The 19,345-nt window shown below is 36.0% G+C and overlaps 1 protein-coding gene across 1 annotated transcript; it reads right to left on the bottom strand.

Moving 5' to 3' along the window:
• Positions 1 to 221: 221 nt before the first annotated feature.
• On the bottom strand, positions 222 to 16,571 carry LOC141623888 (uncharacterized). The gene is made up of 7 exons (XM_074440047.1): positions 16,406 to 16,571; positions 13,979 to 14,546; positions 13,106 to 13,227; positions 12,702 to 12,797; positions 11,554 to 11,810; positions 7,756 to 7,976; positions 222 to 859 (listed from the first exon to the last, which is right to left on the bottom strand). The coding sequence occupies exons 2-7, from the start codon at positions 14,327 to 14,329 to the stop codon at positions 467 to 469; spliced, it is 1,440 nt and encodes a 479-aa protein (XP_074296148.1). The 5' UTR covers positions 14,330 to 14,546; positions 16,406 to 16,571; the 3' UTR covers positions 222 to 466.
• Positions 16,572 to 19,345: the final 2,774 nt, after the last annotated feature.

Here is a 19,345-nt window from a genome sequence, read left to right as displayed (position 1 = left end):
CGGCCGGTCTGAAATAAGAATTTGTGATTAATTATAGATATATCTCGAATACGATTGATGGTGGCTAGGACTTGTTAGAGACGGGAAAAAGAAGAGAGAGAGGAGCCCCGCAGTAAAATTGGGAATTTAGGACTTCAGTTGAATGGATATTCTCAATGCGTGCTAAATTTGGTATTAGTAGATTATCCTATCATGAAAAAGCTAAGAATATACGCAAGACATACAAAGTATATTCGTTAGCTTTGCTCTCATGGCGAGATAAAATGGACTACGCAGCAAAAGCCGAGTACGCAAAATATCTGTATAGAACAACCTTTTATTTGCAATGGATCATGCAAGTAGTCAGTAGCTAATCACAATCGCTACTGACGATATCATAATCCATTCAAAGCTAATAACAATCTTTCTATACATATGCATAATGCCTTGGTAACGTTTCTTCAAAAGCATGTGCTGGTTTTCCAGGTTAAAGGCCACCCCTACTATACAGACGAAGACTCTCCAGCTTCTGAAACCCGAAACCATACATAATGCTCAACAACAGAACAAGAAGGCCGATGACAACAGTTTTCACGATCCTATCATACTTGACGATTTCAAATTCATCAGTGTGAAAAGCAGATTGTGGAGGCAGAATATCTTCAGATCCATGTACGATACCAGCTTGAAAATGCTGAGGTTCACTATCCTGGATACAGGTTCCCACCAAGGAATTATCTTGGCTTATCATTTTTGAGCATTTTGGGCACGAGCAATTACCACCAAGCAAAAGTGGGAGTGCTGGGAGTTGATCTGATAGGACCTGGTGGTAGTCCTGTCCTAAAATACGAAGTTTTTTCCTGGTACCAGGCCTGAGCACCTGTTAAGAGCACAAGGTGAAACTCAAAACTATAATAGGGCATTAGAGCAAGAACTGAATAGGAATGTGGAACGTCTTTATAAAATAGATGGAGTGCATTGTAAACAATGACAAAATAGGAATGTGGAACGTCTTTATAAAATAGATGGAGTGCATTGTAACTGTAATTGGGATCACGCTCACAAAATATACACTAAATTAACCAGAGTCAAAGGTAATTTAGTTTGCCAACTACGGCAAGCCCAGAACATGGGTTCGGTGCCTCGCACTACCAGACAGTGCAAGAACTGAATGAATGAAAAGGAAGAGACTTGGCTACTTTGCAAGATAATTATCTATCCCCTGAAAACTCCATTTTCTTTCTGCCCAAATATTAGGAAAATAAGAGCAGTGGGCCAGTTGTGGCAGACCCATAAAAATATGTTTCCGGTGTCCTATATATCCCCTCCAAATTTCTTCTCATAAAAACGGTGGGACGGGGGTGTTTGAAATTGAAAAGGGGGAGTAATACTTTACGTATATTATTCAACGAGTATATACTTTCTAACTTTTTAGCATATAAATTTGCCAAAATACACACACACACACAAAAAAAAAAAAAAAAAAAAAACGAGCTCCAAATACCCCATTCCCGAAGACATGGATCCGCCATTGAAGAGAGGTAGGTAATTCAGAAAAGTAAGGATTGACAAGGTTAATCAGGTTGACCGCAAAATCTGCTATTTGAATTCAAATTGTATGGGTAAAAAAGATCCAACTTGTCAAGCATAAGATAGCAGCAATTTCATTCAATGTGAAAATAAAAGAATAAGAGCCTTTTCTGGAAGATGGGAGAATGCAAAACAAGTAGATTCCATGTTACCTCGGGTACCCGTGTCGGACACTCGTCATTCGGACATGGATTGGACACTTGGACACTTCAATTTAGACCAAAAACATGATTTTTCCATAAAATAGACGAATCCGACACTTGGACACGCACCAGGGAAACTAACCGGGTCCGAGCAACATAGTACTGGCATAAAGGGAAGGCTTTCCTAATCAATATCTTATCTTATATATATATATAAAACTGGGTTGAGAAAATGTGGATGTGACATGTGTCATCAATTTTTTTTTAAAAAGAAATTCTCTCATAAATATTAGTATATAAAATATGTTTCCCATGTGAATGTATATGATTATAAGAGGCTAACTTAAACTTATATTCTCAAGAAAAATAAAATTAAACTTAGTCAAAGCCAAAGTTACATATTCGGATGATACAAAGAATTATACTCTATGTATACATACATATTCAAAGTAGAAAAGAAAATTAATGATCATTACACAAACTCTTGAGCACATATTCGACCCTTTATTCTCACAATGTTTAACATTAATTAATATAATTGGAAAAAATGAATGTGGTAGAGTGGTAGTCCCAAGACAATATAGAGAGTGAATTTCTTGCATATACATACTCCGTACCATGAATTTGTATATACATAAAAGTTTATTTCATATGTATTTCCAAGATACATACCACACACTCTTCTGATCTATCTAATTGCTTGCTACTAAGTATTATGTACACACCCTATAAATATAAGAGTTTTCCATCCCCTCACAACAAATTGACTTAACATGGAATAGTACTTTACATTTCTACAATTTGTTCTTGCTATAATTCTAATAAGGACAATCTGGGAAAAAAAAAGGTGAGAATAAAAAATGTAACTACGTAAGCTTTTCATTTGTTACATTTACATGTAAATTATGGAGTATGATATAATAACTTGATTTGCAGTTCCGACTTGCTTGCCAAACTCGAAAATATGCTCAAACTAAAAATTCAAACCGGTGAAGGTTGCTACAAGGTGAAAATTCAAGTACCCATATGATACGATGTTGAAGCGGTAAGTATATATAATATGAGTATGGAGTACTCTTTAATGGATAACCCTGATTCTTTTGTTAACAAATCCTTATATGAACCACGAAATTGATTCTCCTACTGCCAAAAGTTGTGCAAATAATTATCTACTCAAATATTATGACATCAGTGATTAGACAAATTGCTCCTACTTCATTCAACGGTTGATAGGATTTGTTACTCTAAATCAGAAATGCAACTTACGAGTTTTTTCTTTATTCTTTCCTTTGCAGCTACTACTTACAACAATACTATGAGAACATCAAAAGACATTGCACCAGTACAATTTCTTATTCATCATCGAAAGACATCGCACCCGTACAAGTTGCAAATAAAGTGTATTATAGATCGCAAATGGTAACCTTTCTTAATTGCCGAGTGGTGATCGTCGTCAAGATAGTACAAATCGGAGCACTAAGAAATTATTTAATTGTTGGATCTTGCAGAAAAGATAATTGATGTAGTAGAGCGTGAAGTGATAGATAACGGTGGAAGATCTACTACCGCAAGTCCGCAACGATGGGTGTGAGAGGGAGATCTAGGACGAGAATCATAACGATATGGATATGGAGGTGATTGTAAAGAAATCGAGATGGGTAAGAACGGGGGAAGGCCGGAAGGGGAAATGAGTACCTTCAAATCCTAGGAATTATGCATGATGGGATTTGCTCATATCGCAACTTCACGAGAATAGGATACAGAGTATTTTGTAATGGGTTTCCCATTAGTACAGGGTTTATATGTTTAGGAAATGTAGATGATTTTGATACACACATAAACAACATATATGTTTACTCTTTGACTTCATAAAATTTAATTACAAAGAAAGAAAGTTATATCCAATGTGTTTTAGGAATAAATAGTCATTATAAAAGCCTTAAAGAGAGATGCTAAAATTGGATGAGAATAAATAGTACACCCTCAATTTCATTTGATTTTGTACAGAGATATGCTAAATCCCATCCAACATTTGTGGAGTATATATGTGAGTTACATTTTAACCAAATGATTTGATTATATCCATTATGAAATATACATAACATATATTTTAATCAAATGTATAAAATCGAATAGATAAGTGAGCAACTTAACATCACTTTCTAATTAGTTAGTTGAATCAATAATGGAAATAAATAAAAAAGGCATACTAAAAAGTGATATGGAATTAACAAAAGAAACAAGTGTACCACTCTCTCCTTTATAATGAATATACTTTATAGTTGTATGTTTTGTTTTTGTGTGTCAATTAATGATTTATAAATTATGTTATGGGTTAATTATGTTCAACTCTTACTTTTCCAAAATCTCAAATTTTTTTCTGTAAGAGTAACTAAATATCTCCCATCTTTATTTCAAACATTCACTTTTATCCCAAATTCAAAATTCGTTTATGAATATTGCTAAAAAAGGAGGTTTATTTTTTGAAAAATTGGCTTTTAACACAAGGGAAATATCTTTTATAATTAATACATGAGAAAAATATCTATTAATTTGACAAAAAGACATTTCATTGAATATAATATGATGTTTTTATAAAAAGGTAAGAGTTATGAGTCAACATATTTAATAGAGAATAAAAGATAAGAGTATTCACCCAACAATATCACATTTTATTATTAGAATAAGAAAGTATTAAAACCGGCCGTGCGAAGCACGGGATGCTCCCTAGTAAATATATATATTTGAGGCTTTTTTCGAGCGACGTGGTAGTCTCCAACTTTTTTAAAACACTTACAACAACAACATCAGAGCCTTAATCCCAAAATGATTTGGGGTCGGCTGACATGAATCATCCTTTAGAACCGTCCATGGGTGATCGCACACCTCAAAAAGCGAATAGAAAAGGGAAAAATGAAAAACAAAAGGGAGAGCGAAATGTAATACAAAGTCAAGGTAAACTTACAGGTTTTAAAATCGAATTCCGGATTTCTTTTATAAAAACTTAAAATTAAAATCGAGAATAGAGATTAAAACGATTTTGAAAATCGAAATAGAATTAAGGATCCGGAATGCCTTAAAAGTAAACCAAGTAAAATATATAAGAAAGTGGTTGGTAAAAAAGGGGTAATAAAGGAGAGAAGAACAAATAATTTTTTTTAAAAAATTAAATAAAAACACTAAGATAAATTATTTAAATTTTTTTCTATTAGAATAGGAGTTCATTAATTATTCAAGATTTTTCTATTAGAAGTAGAAAAATAAAATAAATTATTTATAATTTTCCTAACTTAATTAGAATAATAAAATTGTAGGTTACATAATTAATTATCTCCACATTAAAACTTTTACGAGCTTCGACATAATCAATGCACGTAAGTGAATTGTAATGTGCCTAAATGAGGCATCCATTCGGTCCATTCCATACGTGAAACATGTATTGATATTCCTCAAATTGCACTAGAACTACAATTCAATGAGTTCAAGATGAATCAGTGCATGTATGAGCTCATCAATAGAGTTATTGATAAAATTAACTCAAGAATGACCTATAATTATCACTTTGCGGAGAGATCTAAGGCCAACTCTACATAATTCTAAGGCATTTCATGATTTGAACAGCATGTTAGAGTATACCGTCAATAAACTGAAAAAATTAATCTACTTGATTATATGATAGCTCAATAAGACAAATAAAGTGTAGGTTAGCATAAATTAATCTATATAAGCCTATAATGTTAGTAGTGTTAATACGTAGTACTTAAAAGCTCATTTTGTATTGTTCTCACTATAATAATATTGATTATATGAATTTTATTGGTAAGTATTTGCGTCTAAGTAAGGATAATTAAAAATTAATTTGGGATGACTTCGAGGAACAAAGGGACTATAAAATTGGAATAAATAAAAAGAATAAATTTAGAGTTACGATCTAAGATATCAATTTCTTTAGCTACATTAACATGATAATGATATCACTTATAAAGGTATGAGAAATTACATTGTACATGTTTGGATGATCTTATTACTCATTTGCTTCACTTTCCTCCCTTTATGATTCCAATAAATTAAACTATCATGTTATTTTCTGAATTTTAAGACAAGAAATAAATTATACAAATAACTTCGAGTACAAGAGAAGGATAAGGGAAAGACAGATGATGAGATAGATTACTTGGTGTAGAAACGTGACAATAAATGACACAATCTAACCTTTAAAGATGCCAAAAAAAATGGCAGAGAGATTACTTAAATAGGGGTTATTGAATATCTATACTTTTTATTTACTATGAAGTATATATTTAGAAAATTCAACAATTAGTTTTGAAAAAAAAAAAAAAAAAAAAAAAAAAAAAAAACTAACTGAGACAGATAGAGTACTTGCATAAATGTAATATAATATGTTAACTTTTTATTTACTATGAAGTGTATATATTTAGGAAAGTCAACAATTATTAGTTTAGAATGAACTAAAAAATTGGGATAATGTAATTTAGGCGAAGGGAGTAAATAAGGGTGGGGTTATATGAGTCACGGGTTGAGTTAGGAGGTCTTAACAACATATTTGACATATAACTTTTAAAATAAGTTAGTGGGGGCTCATATAATAAAGTTAGTAATATTTCAATATATTATTGTACTTTTGTATAGTATTTAGTTGCATATTCTAAAAATAGCTTATGAATATAAAAACGTCATATTAAAATTACAAATTCAAGTGGATTTCATACATAAATAACTTTACAATAGTAAGTCGTGCTATAAAAATTACTCTCAACATATTCCAAACATGAAAAGATTAAATGAATTTAATGTCGTTTTCATCTCTTGTTGATGAATGAAAATTTTTATTTTTAAGTTGTTTAGTTGAATTATTGAATCTCTTAAAATATATTAGGACACTTTTAAATAATTGGGTTATTCGTGTCAGGTTCGTGTTAAAAAGCTCAACCCTAACCCGACCAATTAAGTTTTGTGTCGTGTTCGTGTAAACCCAATTACTTAAATGGGTCACAAAGTCTTAACCCTAACCCGCTAACTTTGTGTCGGATTCGTGTCGTGTTTTTGAATCGTGTTAATGATTGCCACCTCTATATTTTAGATACAAAGATCAAAAGAGAGAAGACTTGACATATTCTATGTAACGCATGCAATGTTAAGTGAATTAAAATACGACAGGATTGTCATTTGTGTTTTGTTTCACCAATTAAACCTTTGAAAACAACTATCTAAAGGAAAAAAAAAAAATTGCGTAATCCAAGCTTCAAGAAACAATAATGATCGTTAATCAAATTATTTTAGCATTGAAATTATCCTATAGTCCCTTACTCCCTTTACCCAATAAAGGCCTAAAACGTCTTTACGCATTATACATTTAACCAACTATTTTAGAATCTATGCAACGCACGGACAAATCACATGTTGAAACAGTAATGATTGTTAAGCAAATTATGTTAGCATTAAAATTGTCTGACAACCCCCTCTACACCAATTAGTAAATATACAAAACCAGTTGTATACAACTTACAACTGGTAGTATATTTTTGGAGCTATATAATAAAGGATTTGAGCTTATATGTACATTTTACGAGCTTTATTGAAAATAATCTGAGTGCCTTTATATAAATTTTTAGCTCAAAATATTATAATGAAACTCAAAAATAATAAATATGAGCTGAATTAGATTTTAATTTTGACACCTAAAAAATTAAAATGTAACTCAGAGATTTTAAAAGCTCGAAAAGATTGCATATAAGCTCAATTAGATTTGTATTGGATATACCATGGTCATATACATCTGGATGTATAGTCTTATTTGTGCCTCTACACAATAACGCTAAAACGTTATTAAACATTACTTATACATTTAGACTTTAGCCAATTATTTTAGAATCCGTGCAAAGCACGGGCAACACACTAGTTTGTATAAAATCTCTCAGAAATTAGGCATTAATGATCCAGATAGGTATGCTGTATGCAGATATCATACACACTGGAAACTTGCTGATAAAAGTATAAAGTACAACAAAACCAAAAGGCTGACCTTAAAGAGAGTTTGCATGATCACTCGAGCTATTGGAGGTAACCTCACAACAAATAGTGCAGCAAGCCGATTTGGGTAATGGTCTTGCAACAGGATGGCACAAGATCTCATCATATGGACAGGGAAACGAAATGGAGTCAACCCTTCACAGTCCATGAACACTGTGATTCTGGGATCTTTTGGAGGGACTAAGTGGAGAATCCCGTGCTCTATCTGGGAAACTGATCAATCATGAGCAAGAATGATAAGTAAACTGAAGTTCAAGAAAAACAATGAAAAAGAGAAGCAAAGAAGACCATGAAACTAGAATAATTAATAGCATTGTTCATCGTTCGCCAACGTCAACTGATAACAGGATATTATATTGTTAATTAACGGATAAAAAGGTGATCGACATTGCATTATTGCATACAAACTTGTTGCAATTTGATAACAAGAACCAACGAATGACCAACTCCTTCAATTCCCCAGTTGTACAAGTATTATAAACTAACATCTATTTCAGCCTAGCCAGAATAATGACCAAAGCTACCCATAGTTACTAACTTCTTTGACAAGACATGCACAACAGAATAAAAACATATCAGAAAACTGCTAGTGAGATATAGGAAATATTACAACAGCACATCTCAATCTGATTGACAATTCTTGCTAGTCATTAGGCCCAAACCTAATGCATACCAAAAAGTTTGGTATATGTAAATAAACAGCAGCAGGATATGGACATCCTATTTGGTATTTTGGTCACAAGAGAGCTTTTTCAAGTACTTACAACGTATACCAATTACTAGACCTCCATACCCGAGTCCCTACACATTTGAGCACTATATTCATAAACTCAAAACTCTTATGAGGTTAAGTTCCTTGCCACAACATTTGCGTTTCCTTCAAGCAGATGGAACAGACGTGAAAACGGAACATGCTGCAAAATCTCAATTCCAATATATTGGATATCTCTGATGCCCCCCTCATAATGTGTTCAGCACACTATTCGTTATTGCATGTTGTCCACGTCTCTCTTATCTTGAGCAAGAATCGCTAAGCATTTTTTTTGCAGCCATTTAGCAAGACCACGTTCCATGCTAACTATTATCTTTATATACTCAATTGCCATGAGGCGCATGGCACACCGAGTCGACAACTTGTTGAGAGGCTGTGGCGATGACGCATGGGCTGCTAGGCTTGAGGTTAAGGAGTGAATCTCATGAACACGAGATGCACAATATTCGCAAACAAATTTATATTTTCATATCCTGGAAGTTAAGTGGCTGACAAAAGTCTTACAGAGGCTCTTCTTGGATTGTGGTTCAGACCCTGGAACTGGGCTCACTGGGAAGGACGTAGTCTTGGCTATTGGTATTCAAGGGGAGAAATTTTTTCCTGACTATCCATCCCATAAATGATATAAGCCTCATGCAACATCAGGTGGCTCAATGAACCGTTCAAGCAACAAGAGGTGCTTCATTTATTGTAGAAACAAAAGATAGAGATTAGGGGAGTTCTAGACTCCAGTGAACAAATTAAATGCTGCTAAAATCATCAAGAAGAGATTTCATCAATAGCAATAGCAGTTTGCTCTTAACTCTAATAACCACTATAATGGGAAATTCAGGAGCTTTTGGAAAGCTCAATCAATCAATCAATTTCACAGTTCTCCAGACTCATGTGCACCATTTTCTTACCAATAATGTCATCTACGTAATTTTCATAGATGGTAGTAATGATAGATTACTAGGGCAAGACTTATGGAACAATATTTTTGTCATATCTGACGCACAATTGGATGCTTTTAGACGATTTCAACAATGTCGGAACTCAGAACTGATGAAAATCTTAGGGTAAACAGGCCTTCTCAAGATGATACGGATGATTTCAATGCGTGCATTCCTCATTGTGGTTTCGCTGATATCAGTAGCCGTGGTTGTGACTTTTGATTTCACTTGGACTCACTATCAGGTTAAAGGTAACGGATAGTCTAAACTTGATCGGGTTCTTATTAATTCCACATGGCTCATGCAATTTCCAAACTTTATCACTTAAGTGCTTCCTATTAAAAGTATCAGATCACTTGGCCATTGTTTTTCCTGGCTGGAATGAAAGCAGACAACTGAAGAGCTGTAAGTTTCTAAATTGCCACTTCGCTCTCAACATGGAAATTCTTTCTAGATACTTAGAAAGCTACCAACTTAAGGCAGTTTCGTTCCATCTGAAGTGCTCAAGAATCAAACTGACTCACCTGATTATTTGACAACTGGCCAACCGGAGTGGCCAACAAATAACCCTTAATAAAGGCCCTCATATATTAGCCTAACTGAGTCAGATATATATTCATCATATACAAAACGAAGTCATAGACTCTAAAACCATCTTAAATCCCTGAAAACGGAACTTGGAGTAACCCCACGAAAAGAAAGGATTCACTTCATAAGTACAAAGGAAGCTACATACTAAAACCAATGGGGGGCTAGGTTGTTAAACCCTCTTTATGTGGAATTCCACATGCTGTGGGAGCTCATAGCATCTAGTTGAATTTAATAAATACACAAAGGGCGCGCATTTGCAGTTAGAGGAGGGACTCTCTCAAGAGTTGTCAATTACAGTTTCAATCTAACTTCCAAGAGATCTCAGATTCTCAGATACGAAGCAAATGTTGAAGATCTCCTAATGTGACAGTGCATATCGCAAAAAGAAGCGACTGTTGATCACTTTACAAACTCAGAACTTACTTCTCTTATTGTCAATTGGTTTTGAAACGAAACATCATGCAGGCTTATAAAATGGACTATCTGTCCTTGTTCAAAACACCGGCCTACATATTATCGCTCGATATGTATTGGCATCGGAAGAAGCTAATACGAAATATCGTGATACGTCAAGCCCCAAATAAAAGGGCAAAACAATGCTAAGAATAGCCGAGCTATGTTGTAAATCAGCCGAATCGAACCAATACGAACGGCTAAGGGGGTCGGGAATTTATTTCAGTAAAAGCACTTTATTACCTTTTTTTTTTTTAAATGTTGATATTCGCACAAATAATTACAGTAGATTCAATCGACAATAGACAATTGATAGCTATAAAGCTTTTTCTAGCAAAACTGTCGTCATATCCGCGATCTAAGTTCGTGACGGCCGCATCACCACAAACATGACCTATACCGCAATTTTAGCTGTGTGTTCTCCTTGTGGATTTGCCTACAGGTGTATTATCTACACGAATACTCCCTCCATACCAGACCAATGGTAACATGGTAAAAAATGGGGTTTTTAAGAAAAGAGGATAAAAGCAGGGGTAAAGAGGGAAAAAAATAGGTGGGGTATATAATTGTGGGTTGATAGGTGGGGTATGTAATGGCATTTTATGTAAATATCAGAAGGGTATAAGGATAACTTGGTAATGTTGTGGGCCAAATAAGGAATGTTACCATTGGTGTGGTACGGCCGTATTAGGTAAGTGTTACCATTGGTCTGGTATGGAGGGAGTATGTTTGTTACTTGGCAAAGCAAAATGACAAAAGGAATTCATCCATAGAGAAATTTCAAGGTCCTCAAAGATCTCCTTCTAGTTCAATTATGTCTCCCCGTGATCGTGGCCTTGTCTATGTCGGACACGTCACAACTAACAATACTTCGACAGTTGATTTTAAGCCAAAAACTATTCATTTTTCATGAAAATTGTGCCCATGACACGCACTAACCACTTCCAGTCCAAGCGAGCCTGAGCATTATAGCTTGACAGGGCCAACAACTTTCCCAATACACAACAGTGCTAAACATGATTATGAAGGTTAAGATTCTTACCAACTACTTCAGGTAAACGAGATCTCTGATCAGATACTATATTGGAGCATGCAGGTGCAACACGAATAATCAAGCAAGGGTGGCCCTTTGAGTCACATCCATGCCAAAACACTATCTCGGACCAGTCTTCAAGCTCTTGGGGGGACAGAAACACAAAATTCTGCCTCCATTTAATGGTCTTCTTGACTGAAGTTAAGAAGCGTGAAAAATCACCATTTACTGAATAATAAAATCTACGAAGATCGTCTTCAGTAATCCTGCCAGAAAGACAAGTTATCATCTTTGAAGCAACACACGTTACGCTACAGTAATTCCGTCTCCCTACATATTATCTCAATTGTCCAAGTATATTTAAGCTATTATTAAGCTAGGGTGCGGCCAGAAGTGATTGAAAGATATACAATATCTGTCCAGCGCATAAAGAGAGGTACAGGAGAGGAACGGAAACCCGAATGCAAATTCCTTATAAAAATGTGAGAACTTCAAAAAGTGAAAAAAGGGCAACAGGGGGTCTATATACATATACAAAGTAAACCATGTTGCTTGGACAGTTGGACTCTTTCTCTCCCCCCCCCCCCCCCCCCTCCCTCTCCTAATATTCCATATCATGCACAATTCATGAGTATTGACACTTGACATATCATTCTACGCTAAAACATGATAAAAATTCGGAAACAGAGTCTGACATTTGGAACCTTGTATGAGAGTGTTGTAGCCGAGATCGAGTAACCTATCTTCCAAATACATTTAGCTTAAACTGGCTGTTACAATCAACACCTTTTATCTTCATATCGCCCACATACAACATGAGATATTCACATAATAGCTTAGAGTAGGTATTCCAGAATCATTACAATAAAGAACATTTTGAAACCATCTAGGTACACCAAAAAGATTTCAAACCATAGGCTGCTCAGCAAATCACTAAACCCAACACGGTAGAATTACTTGAATCAAATAAATCATAATCTGTACCATCTTTAATTTTTCTCTTTTTTTTTTAAGCGGATATTGATTAAAAGACACCAAGAAGGACGCCCATGTACAAAAGACACAGACAAAGGTGACAAAACAGGAGAATAACTCTAACTGTAGTATAGGCTCAAGTGCTGTTCTAAAGCGTCCTTAACCAAAAAAAATATACTTACCTTGCTGGTATGACCATGCCCTCCTTTTGTAGCTCCAAAAGAAGTTGCAACATCCAATCCTCTGGGGCTTGACTTTGTACAACGCTTTCACAAGATCTTGCAAGCAAAAGAGATGAGTTATCAGTAGTCTAACAGCATCTATATATATAACCCTATGTCAGGGTGTTGAGAGGTCAACATGTAACTAACTTTACTGCTGAACAAATGGCCAGTGGAAGAGACTTCCAAAGCACAAGAACATAAAACATTTTCATAATAATCTGTACGCTAATAAACTTTGCTATTAGGGAAAAAAATCATCTAAAGGGAAAGACTTTTTACAAGTTAAATAAAGATTCTTTTGATGAGAGTTGGATGTAAGAAACATTTAAGGTATATACTAGAGAATTCACTCTATTAATTACCTTGAATCTGTAGCAAGAGCAGCGTGTGAATCAGACTCTGAATTTCCTGAAGTTTCTTCAACATTAGCTGATCCATCAGCAAGTGAAGCAATAGAGAGAACAAGAAGTGGTCTAGACAAAGCCTGCATTGTTTACTTTCAAAATAAGACAGGGGCCAGTGTCCATGAGTTCGTCCCACTGGCGACTATTCTAAAAGGAAAACACATTCAGTTCAGCTAGAGCATGGTTTCTTTTTACTATCTCCATGAAAATGCAACTCAAGATACTAGGTACAGTTGAAGATATAAATGAAGCTTTGGGATCTTCCAACACAAGCCTAAGGGGTTTTTTGGAGTTCTAGTATACTTATTGAAAGTAAATTCTGAGTAAAAGAGTTGATAATTATACTTAAGGTCTTAATGTTTACAAATTCTTATCTCAAGCTGACTACACACATTTCTCCAATATTCACTTTTGCCATGCAATTTATTTTCAATTCATTCTTTTAGTAATTATACTATCATTTTCCTTTCAGTGACTTCCTATTGGCTTTCATGTTGGACATCAACACTTCCTTTGGCTTATACATATACACTAAATAGCTGCTCCTATCAATAGAGCATGCCCCATATGTACCCAGTCTTTTCAGAAATGTAACATATCTGCAGAAACATGATTTAAACTTAAAAACCCTGCAAGGATAGGCATATGGTCAAAATTTAATGGCTCAATCTTTTATCCATTATGGCAAAGATTAGGCTAATCATGTTGCTCTAGATAAAAATTCCAACTATCATGAATTTGCAAATTGACAAGATAGTATATAGTCTAATCCAAGATAGGTTACAGTAAATGATCATGTTGAATATAAGAGTTACAAGGTAGTCATCCTACCTGCATGCACTTGAGAAAGCCCCTAAATATCCTCCACTTCCCAATCCACTTCAGAGGGGGAACGCAGACAAGTTGCAGAGCCTGAAGACCTTGCCATACGAAAGGACAGTGAGCATTCGAAAACCTCCGTACTGCCTCTAGCACTGCTAATTTTAGAAGGAATAACCCAACTTCAGAAACCCTTCCCACACCCAATATATTCTGCTCCACATTAAGAATGTGTTTGAAAGCCTTCTGAGTATAGTATTTTGGTATAGAAGTGATCTGCCATTGTTTAGGTTGTCTATTGTGATAAACTAGATTATGCTTCAGCTCCATCCTACTATCAGCGACACGCACGGAATCTGCCATTAGTTTCACACTTTGACTTGCAATTCCGAATCACTTTATCAGACAAGTCAAAAGCTCAAATACAAATTAGTAGAACATAGGAGTTCTTAAAATTCATTTCCATGAGTTAATTATAGCAAGTATACATATGTAACTTGCTCAAACAAGGAAAAAATGTTGGCTGTCAATCATCAGTCCAAACCAGCATCTGACTCTGTTTCAAACTATTCAGCGCCAACTGCACGGTAAAAGGAAATAACTATGAGTAAACCAACAAGTGCAATTGTTAAATGGAAACCACCAAATCAGTAATGTAAAGTTATGGTGATGTAAAGTTGTACACCCCTAATACTTGTAGTTACATGACTTACATCAAGTTTACAAAATCCGAGAACTCATACATATATAAGATGACTAAACATCTGATCGTGAAAGCTACAATCCTGAAAAAGCTTCCCATTTCACAACACAATAAATCCTTGAATCATGATGCAATAAACACGCTAGCAGATAAAAGACCATGTCCCACTACTAGAAGAGGCCTAATGAGTTGGGTCAATGTTTTACAGTAACATAAAACAGATCCTGAATATTTTTTCAGATGCTTTATTAATCATCAAAGAAGTAAACAGTATTGCGCGGCCTGGTTTCCCAATAAAAGAATTAAAAGAACAGCTGAAGCTGGCGTCTGATAGATAGCAGGAAAAATATACAGATCTTTGTACGTTTGACATAAGAAAAAATGGCACAACTAAATAAGTAACAGAAGGAGCAGGAATTGAAGTTCATTCAATTTGCAAGCAGGGGAAGTTGAGAAATGAGTTGCTGTCGCTGACATATTAAGGACAAAAGGTCCTACTTCTGCACCAAAGATGTATCAATCTTCATCATTTGTCCCCAAAGCTCACTTTTCTAATCTTTTTTGAGAAGTTTTCTATTGTTTCTAATAGTTCTAAAATATTCCTTCTTGAGATAGATAAATATTGGCGTTATAGACTGCCAAAATGGAGAGAAAGAATTCAGGTGAACGATATTGTCTGACTTTAATATTTTGCGTTACTGTTGGAATATTTGAACTTCTAATACTTGTTTTCAAAACATTTTGTTTCCATTTGAATCTTCAACGTGTTACCTTTGCCACATTATTACCAAACAACAAACATTCAACTTACTAACTAGCTTATTTTCAGCCAAGCAGGAGTTTTAATCCCTAAGTTGAAAAACTAAACAGTAATGAGTAATGTCAACAACAAGTGAGAAGATTAATTCCTCAAGTTCATTGAAAGGTGGCCTTGAGAAGTGCTTTGTGGCAGACTCACAAGTCTACCTCTGAAGAAGAAAGAATTACTTATCGACAAGATTAAATGACTTTTACAAGTCATTAAGGATTACTTGACAGGCTTACGCCATTCATCAAGAGAGAAGATAAAAATATGTACTCCCTCTGTCCCGGTCATTTGTTGTCCATTTCCATTTTAAGGTGTCTCAGTCATTTGTTGTCCTTTCTATTTTAAGAATGAATTTGATGAGTAATTTGATCATTCACACCCAATTTATTCCACTTGTCATTTAGTAATTGGCCATCTCTCATTTCCTTGGTCTTTGTGCCAAAACCAAAGGACAACAAATGATCGGGACGGAGGGAGTATTTGTTTTCATGTTACATAATACATAAGCGGAGCTGCTATTATCTGGTGATAAACGATAAGGGGAGTAACCCACTACCATTTGGGAGCAATACATAGAGACCAGGACAGAGCTAAACTAATGATAGGTGGGATAGGATACGAATGAAAATCATCAAGCAGTAATTACGCAAACACGCATAGCGTGTCAGTTGTCACGGCGCCAAACAGTAGAACCAACCAGGTGCTACTCAATTGAACAAATGCCCTAGATCATTACTCACTCAAATCAATCAGATTTAACACATTGACAGGAGATTGGGTATATATTAATTTTAATTTACAAAGTATATAGCCAAATTCTTTAAAATTAACTCTATGAAAATCCACTTCCGCTATAATATACCACACAATCCCGTCTCTTAAGAATTGGAAGTAATAATAATATAAGAATTTAAAAAAGTGGGCGTACCTGAAGGGTGAAGGGTGAAGGGTGAAGGGTGAACTGTGAAGGAGGGAATTGAAGGGGAGGGAGGGAGGGAATCAGGCAAAGTCTGAGAAAAGAGTATTTCGAGAATCGAGAAATACGACTGTTTGTTTGCGTGTTTTGTTGATATAATAATAAAAATGACAACCTTGCTTTGGGACAAGGAATGGAACGTTGACGTTTAACAACATCTACAATCCTCTAAACCTTCTCTTACGGATTAGCATCATTTCTATTTCTAACTTTATTTTCAATACCTTCATAAATGGTCCTAAGTTTGACGCCAGACTGCCAGAGGAGAATTTGTGAATATATCAATTGGTCTCCCTTGTGACGGGTTACTATTTGTGACGGATATTTTGTGAGATAAAATGGTAACAAAATGGCTTAGTGGAGAAAGAGGACCACATAAATAGTGTTGTAGAGAGAGAAAAAGTGGGTACATTGTGAGGTAAAATGGTATCCGTCTTCAGCTTGTGACGGATATGTCATGTCTTCAATGAGAATTTGTGAATATATTAAGGACCTCTTCTTTTATTATCTTCACTTCACAAGAATTAAGATTTTTTTTTTTTTTGACAGCTGTAAATTCAGGGTTCTACAATCGCAGGGCTTGTTTAGCCAAACCATGCGCTATAATATTAAGACTCCTAGGAATGAAACTAAGACTCAAACAATGAAAAAAACTAAAACGACCACGAACATCCTCCAGGATACCGGCAATTATATGATCTTCCTTGTCAATCCCCGCTACCTAATTGATCAACTGCAAACCGTCAGACAAAACAGCAACATGGAGTATTCTCTGTTCTTGCGCCCATGACAAGACGTCTCGGACCCCGAGTGCTTCTGCTTGTAATGCCGATTCAGCCCTGGTATGCACTTGTCTCCTCGCTATTTCCTTGCCTGCATGATCGAAAGCAATCCAACCGACCGCCGCTAAAAAATTCCGTACCCAGCTAGCATCCACTTTGATCCTAACCACCCCACAAACGTTGTGGTTTCCAATGAGATTGACGGGATGACCATTGCGAATGGCCTCCCGGTCCTCTTGTGACGAGCCTTCCTCAGAACTTTGGAGCTTTGACAGGGGTTGTTGTGTAAGATGGGAGCTACATAGCACCTCAACATTTTTCCGGATTGAACTAAAGAAACACCCCGTAATTGTAAACGGGTTTATATCCAAATCCTGAAAAATAACCCTATTTCTTAACGACCACACACCCCACAGGATGGCCACAAAAGTAATCATCTTGTCCTCGCCCCCTTCACTTTTTGAGAAGTAGCGCATCCAGTCATAAATCCATTCAAAGGTGACGAGAGCCCCTCAAAGACTTTCCACCCTGGATTCCCAACTCCGAGGCCGCCCATAGCCTTTGAACAAGACTACAATCGCGAAAGAGATGTTCCATGGATTCCACGCATTTCTGACCCCCTCCACACATGCCACAGAAAGGTTCGATGTCAAGCTTACGTCTCTGAAATTCACTACCAATAGGCAAAGCCTTTACAATAATCTTCCAGATAAGGATTTTCCAAACCGCCGGAACGGGTAAGTTCCATAACGTTTTCAGACAGAACTCTCTCCCTCTTTCATTTATTCTTGACCTGTCTTTAAGGGTACTTCTTGCGGCCATGTAGCTATGAAAAATAAGTCCGTAGCCACTCTTAACCGTAAAAGTGCCATTCTTAGTAAACGGCCAAAAAACCTTGTCCCTCACCCTAAGTTCACAAGGCGGGATGGCAAGAATGCGAGTTCACCACTCATCCTTGAATACTGTATTAATCAAACCAGCATTCCACTTACCATTCTGAGAAAAAAGATCCCTTACTTGCAAGCTTGCCAAATGGCTATTGGTCAGATCAAGCCACATATCCTTTGGTTCCGGTTGCTTGCCCCCCACCCATCTAGCGGTCCACACATTCAACCTCGAGCCCGTCCCGATTTTCCAGCCAAAATTATCTAGAATAAAAGACAGCCCATGTAGAATGCTACGAATACCCCCACGAACTCCCAGTCCCCCTGATGGGATGCATGTCGTTCTGGAAAACCTGAGACCCAAACACCTTTTGCCGGAAAATCCTGCAAAATAATGAGTTTTCCCCCGAGACAAGCCTCCAACCATGTTTGGCTAACAAAGCCTGGTTAAGGCATTCGACATTTCTGATTCCGAGCCCGCCCGCACTCTTAGGTAAACTCAGAAAATTTTTGCTACACCAGTGAATGTTATTACCCATCTTACATCCCGTCCACCAAAATTGTGTCAAAAGAGAATTAATCTTTTTTGCCACACTTACCGGAATTTTAAAAACCGATAGAACATAATTAGAGAGATTGGATAGAACCGATGAAATTAAGGTAAGGCGACCCACTGGTGATAGAAAAATCCCGTTCCAAGAAGAGATACGTTTGGTGACATGTTCAATAAGAGCGTTAAAAATACCTTTTTTTGAATCTGTAAACTCTGCCGGAATCCCCAAATACTTTCCAATGCCCTTATTCTTACTGATCCTGAAGATCTTCAACATCCTCTGTGCCTTAATCAAAGTGGTATTAGGACTGAATAGAATTCCAGATTTATCTAAATTTAATTGTTGTCCTGAGGCCTCGCAATAATCGAGAATAAGACTCATGAGATGCTGGACAGTGTCTCCCTTATCCTTGAAAAAGAAAACCGAGTCATCCGCAAAAAAATAGGTGAGTAATAGGCCGAGTATCCCTAGCAAGTTGAACCCCATAAATCTTGTTCAGATCGTGAGCGTGATCAATGTTACTGGCTAGAACCTCCATGCACAGTATAAACAGATAAGGTGACAGAGGATCACCTTGCCGTAAACCACACCGGGGCCGAAACTGAGGAAGTGGAACTCCATTCACAAGGATTTCATAACTTACCGATGTTACACAGTTCATGATCAACATCC

This window comes from Silene latifolia, chromosome X (genome assembly GCF_048544455.1).
Source record: "Silene latifolia isolate original U9 population chromosome X, ASM4854445v1, whole genome shotgun sequence".
Lineage (NCBI taxonomy): Eukaryota > Viridiplantae > Streptophyta > Magnoliopsida > Caryophyllales > Caryophyllaceae > Silene > Silene latifolia.
The sequence above is the reverse complement of the archived record's forward strand: the minus strand, read 5'-3'. Positions and strand labels throughout refer to the sequence as shown.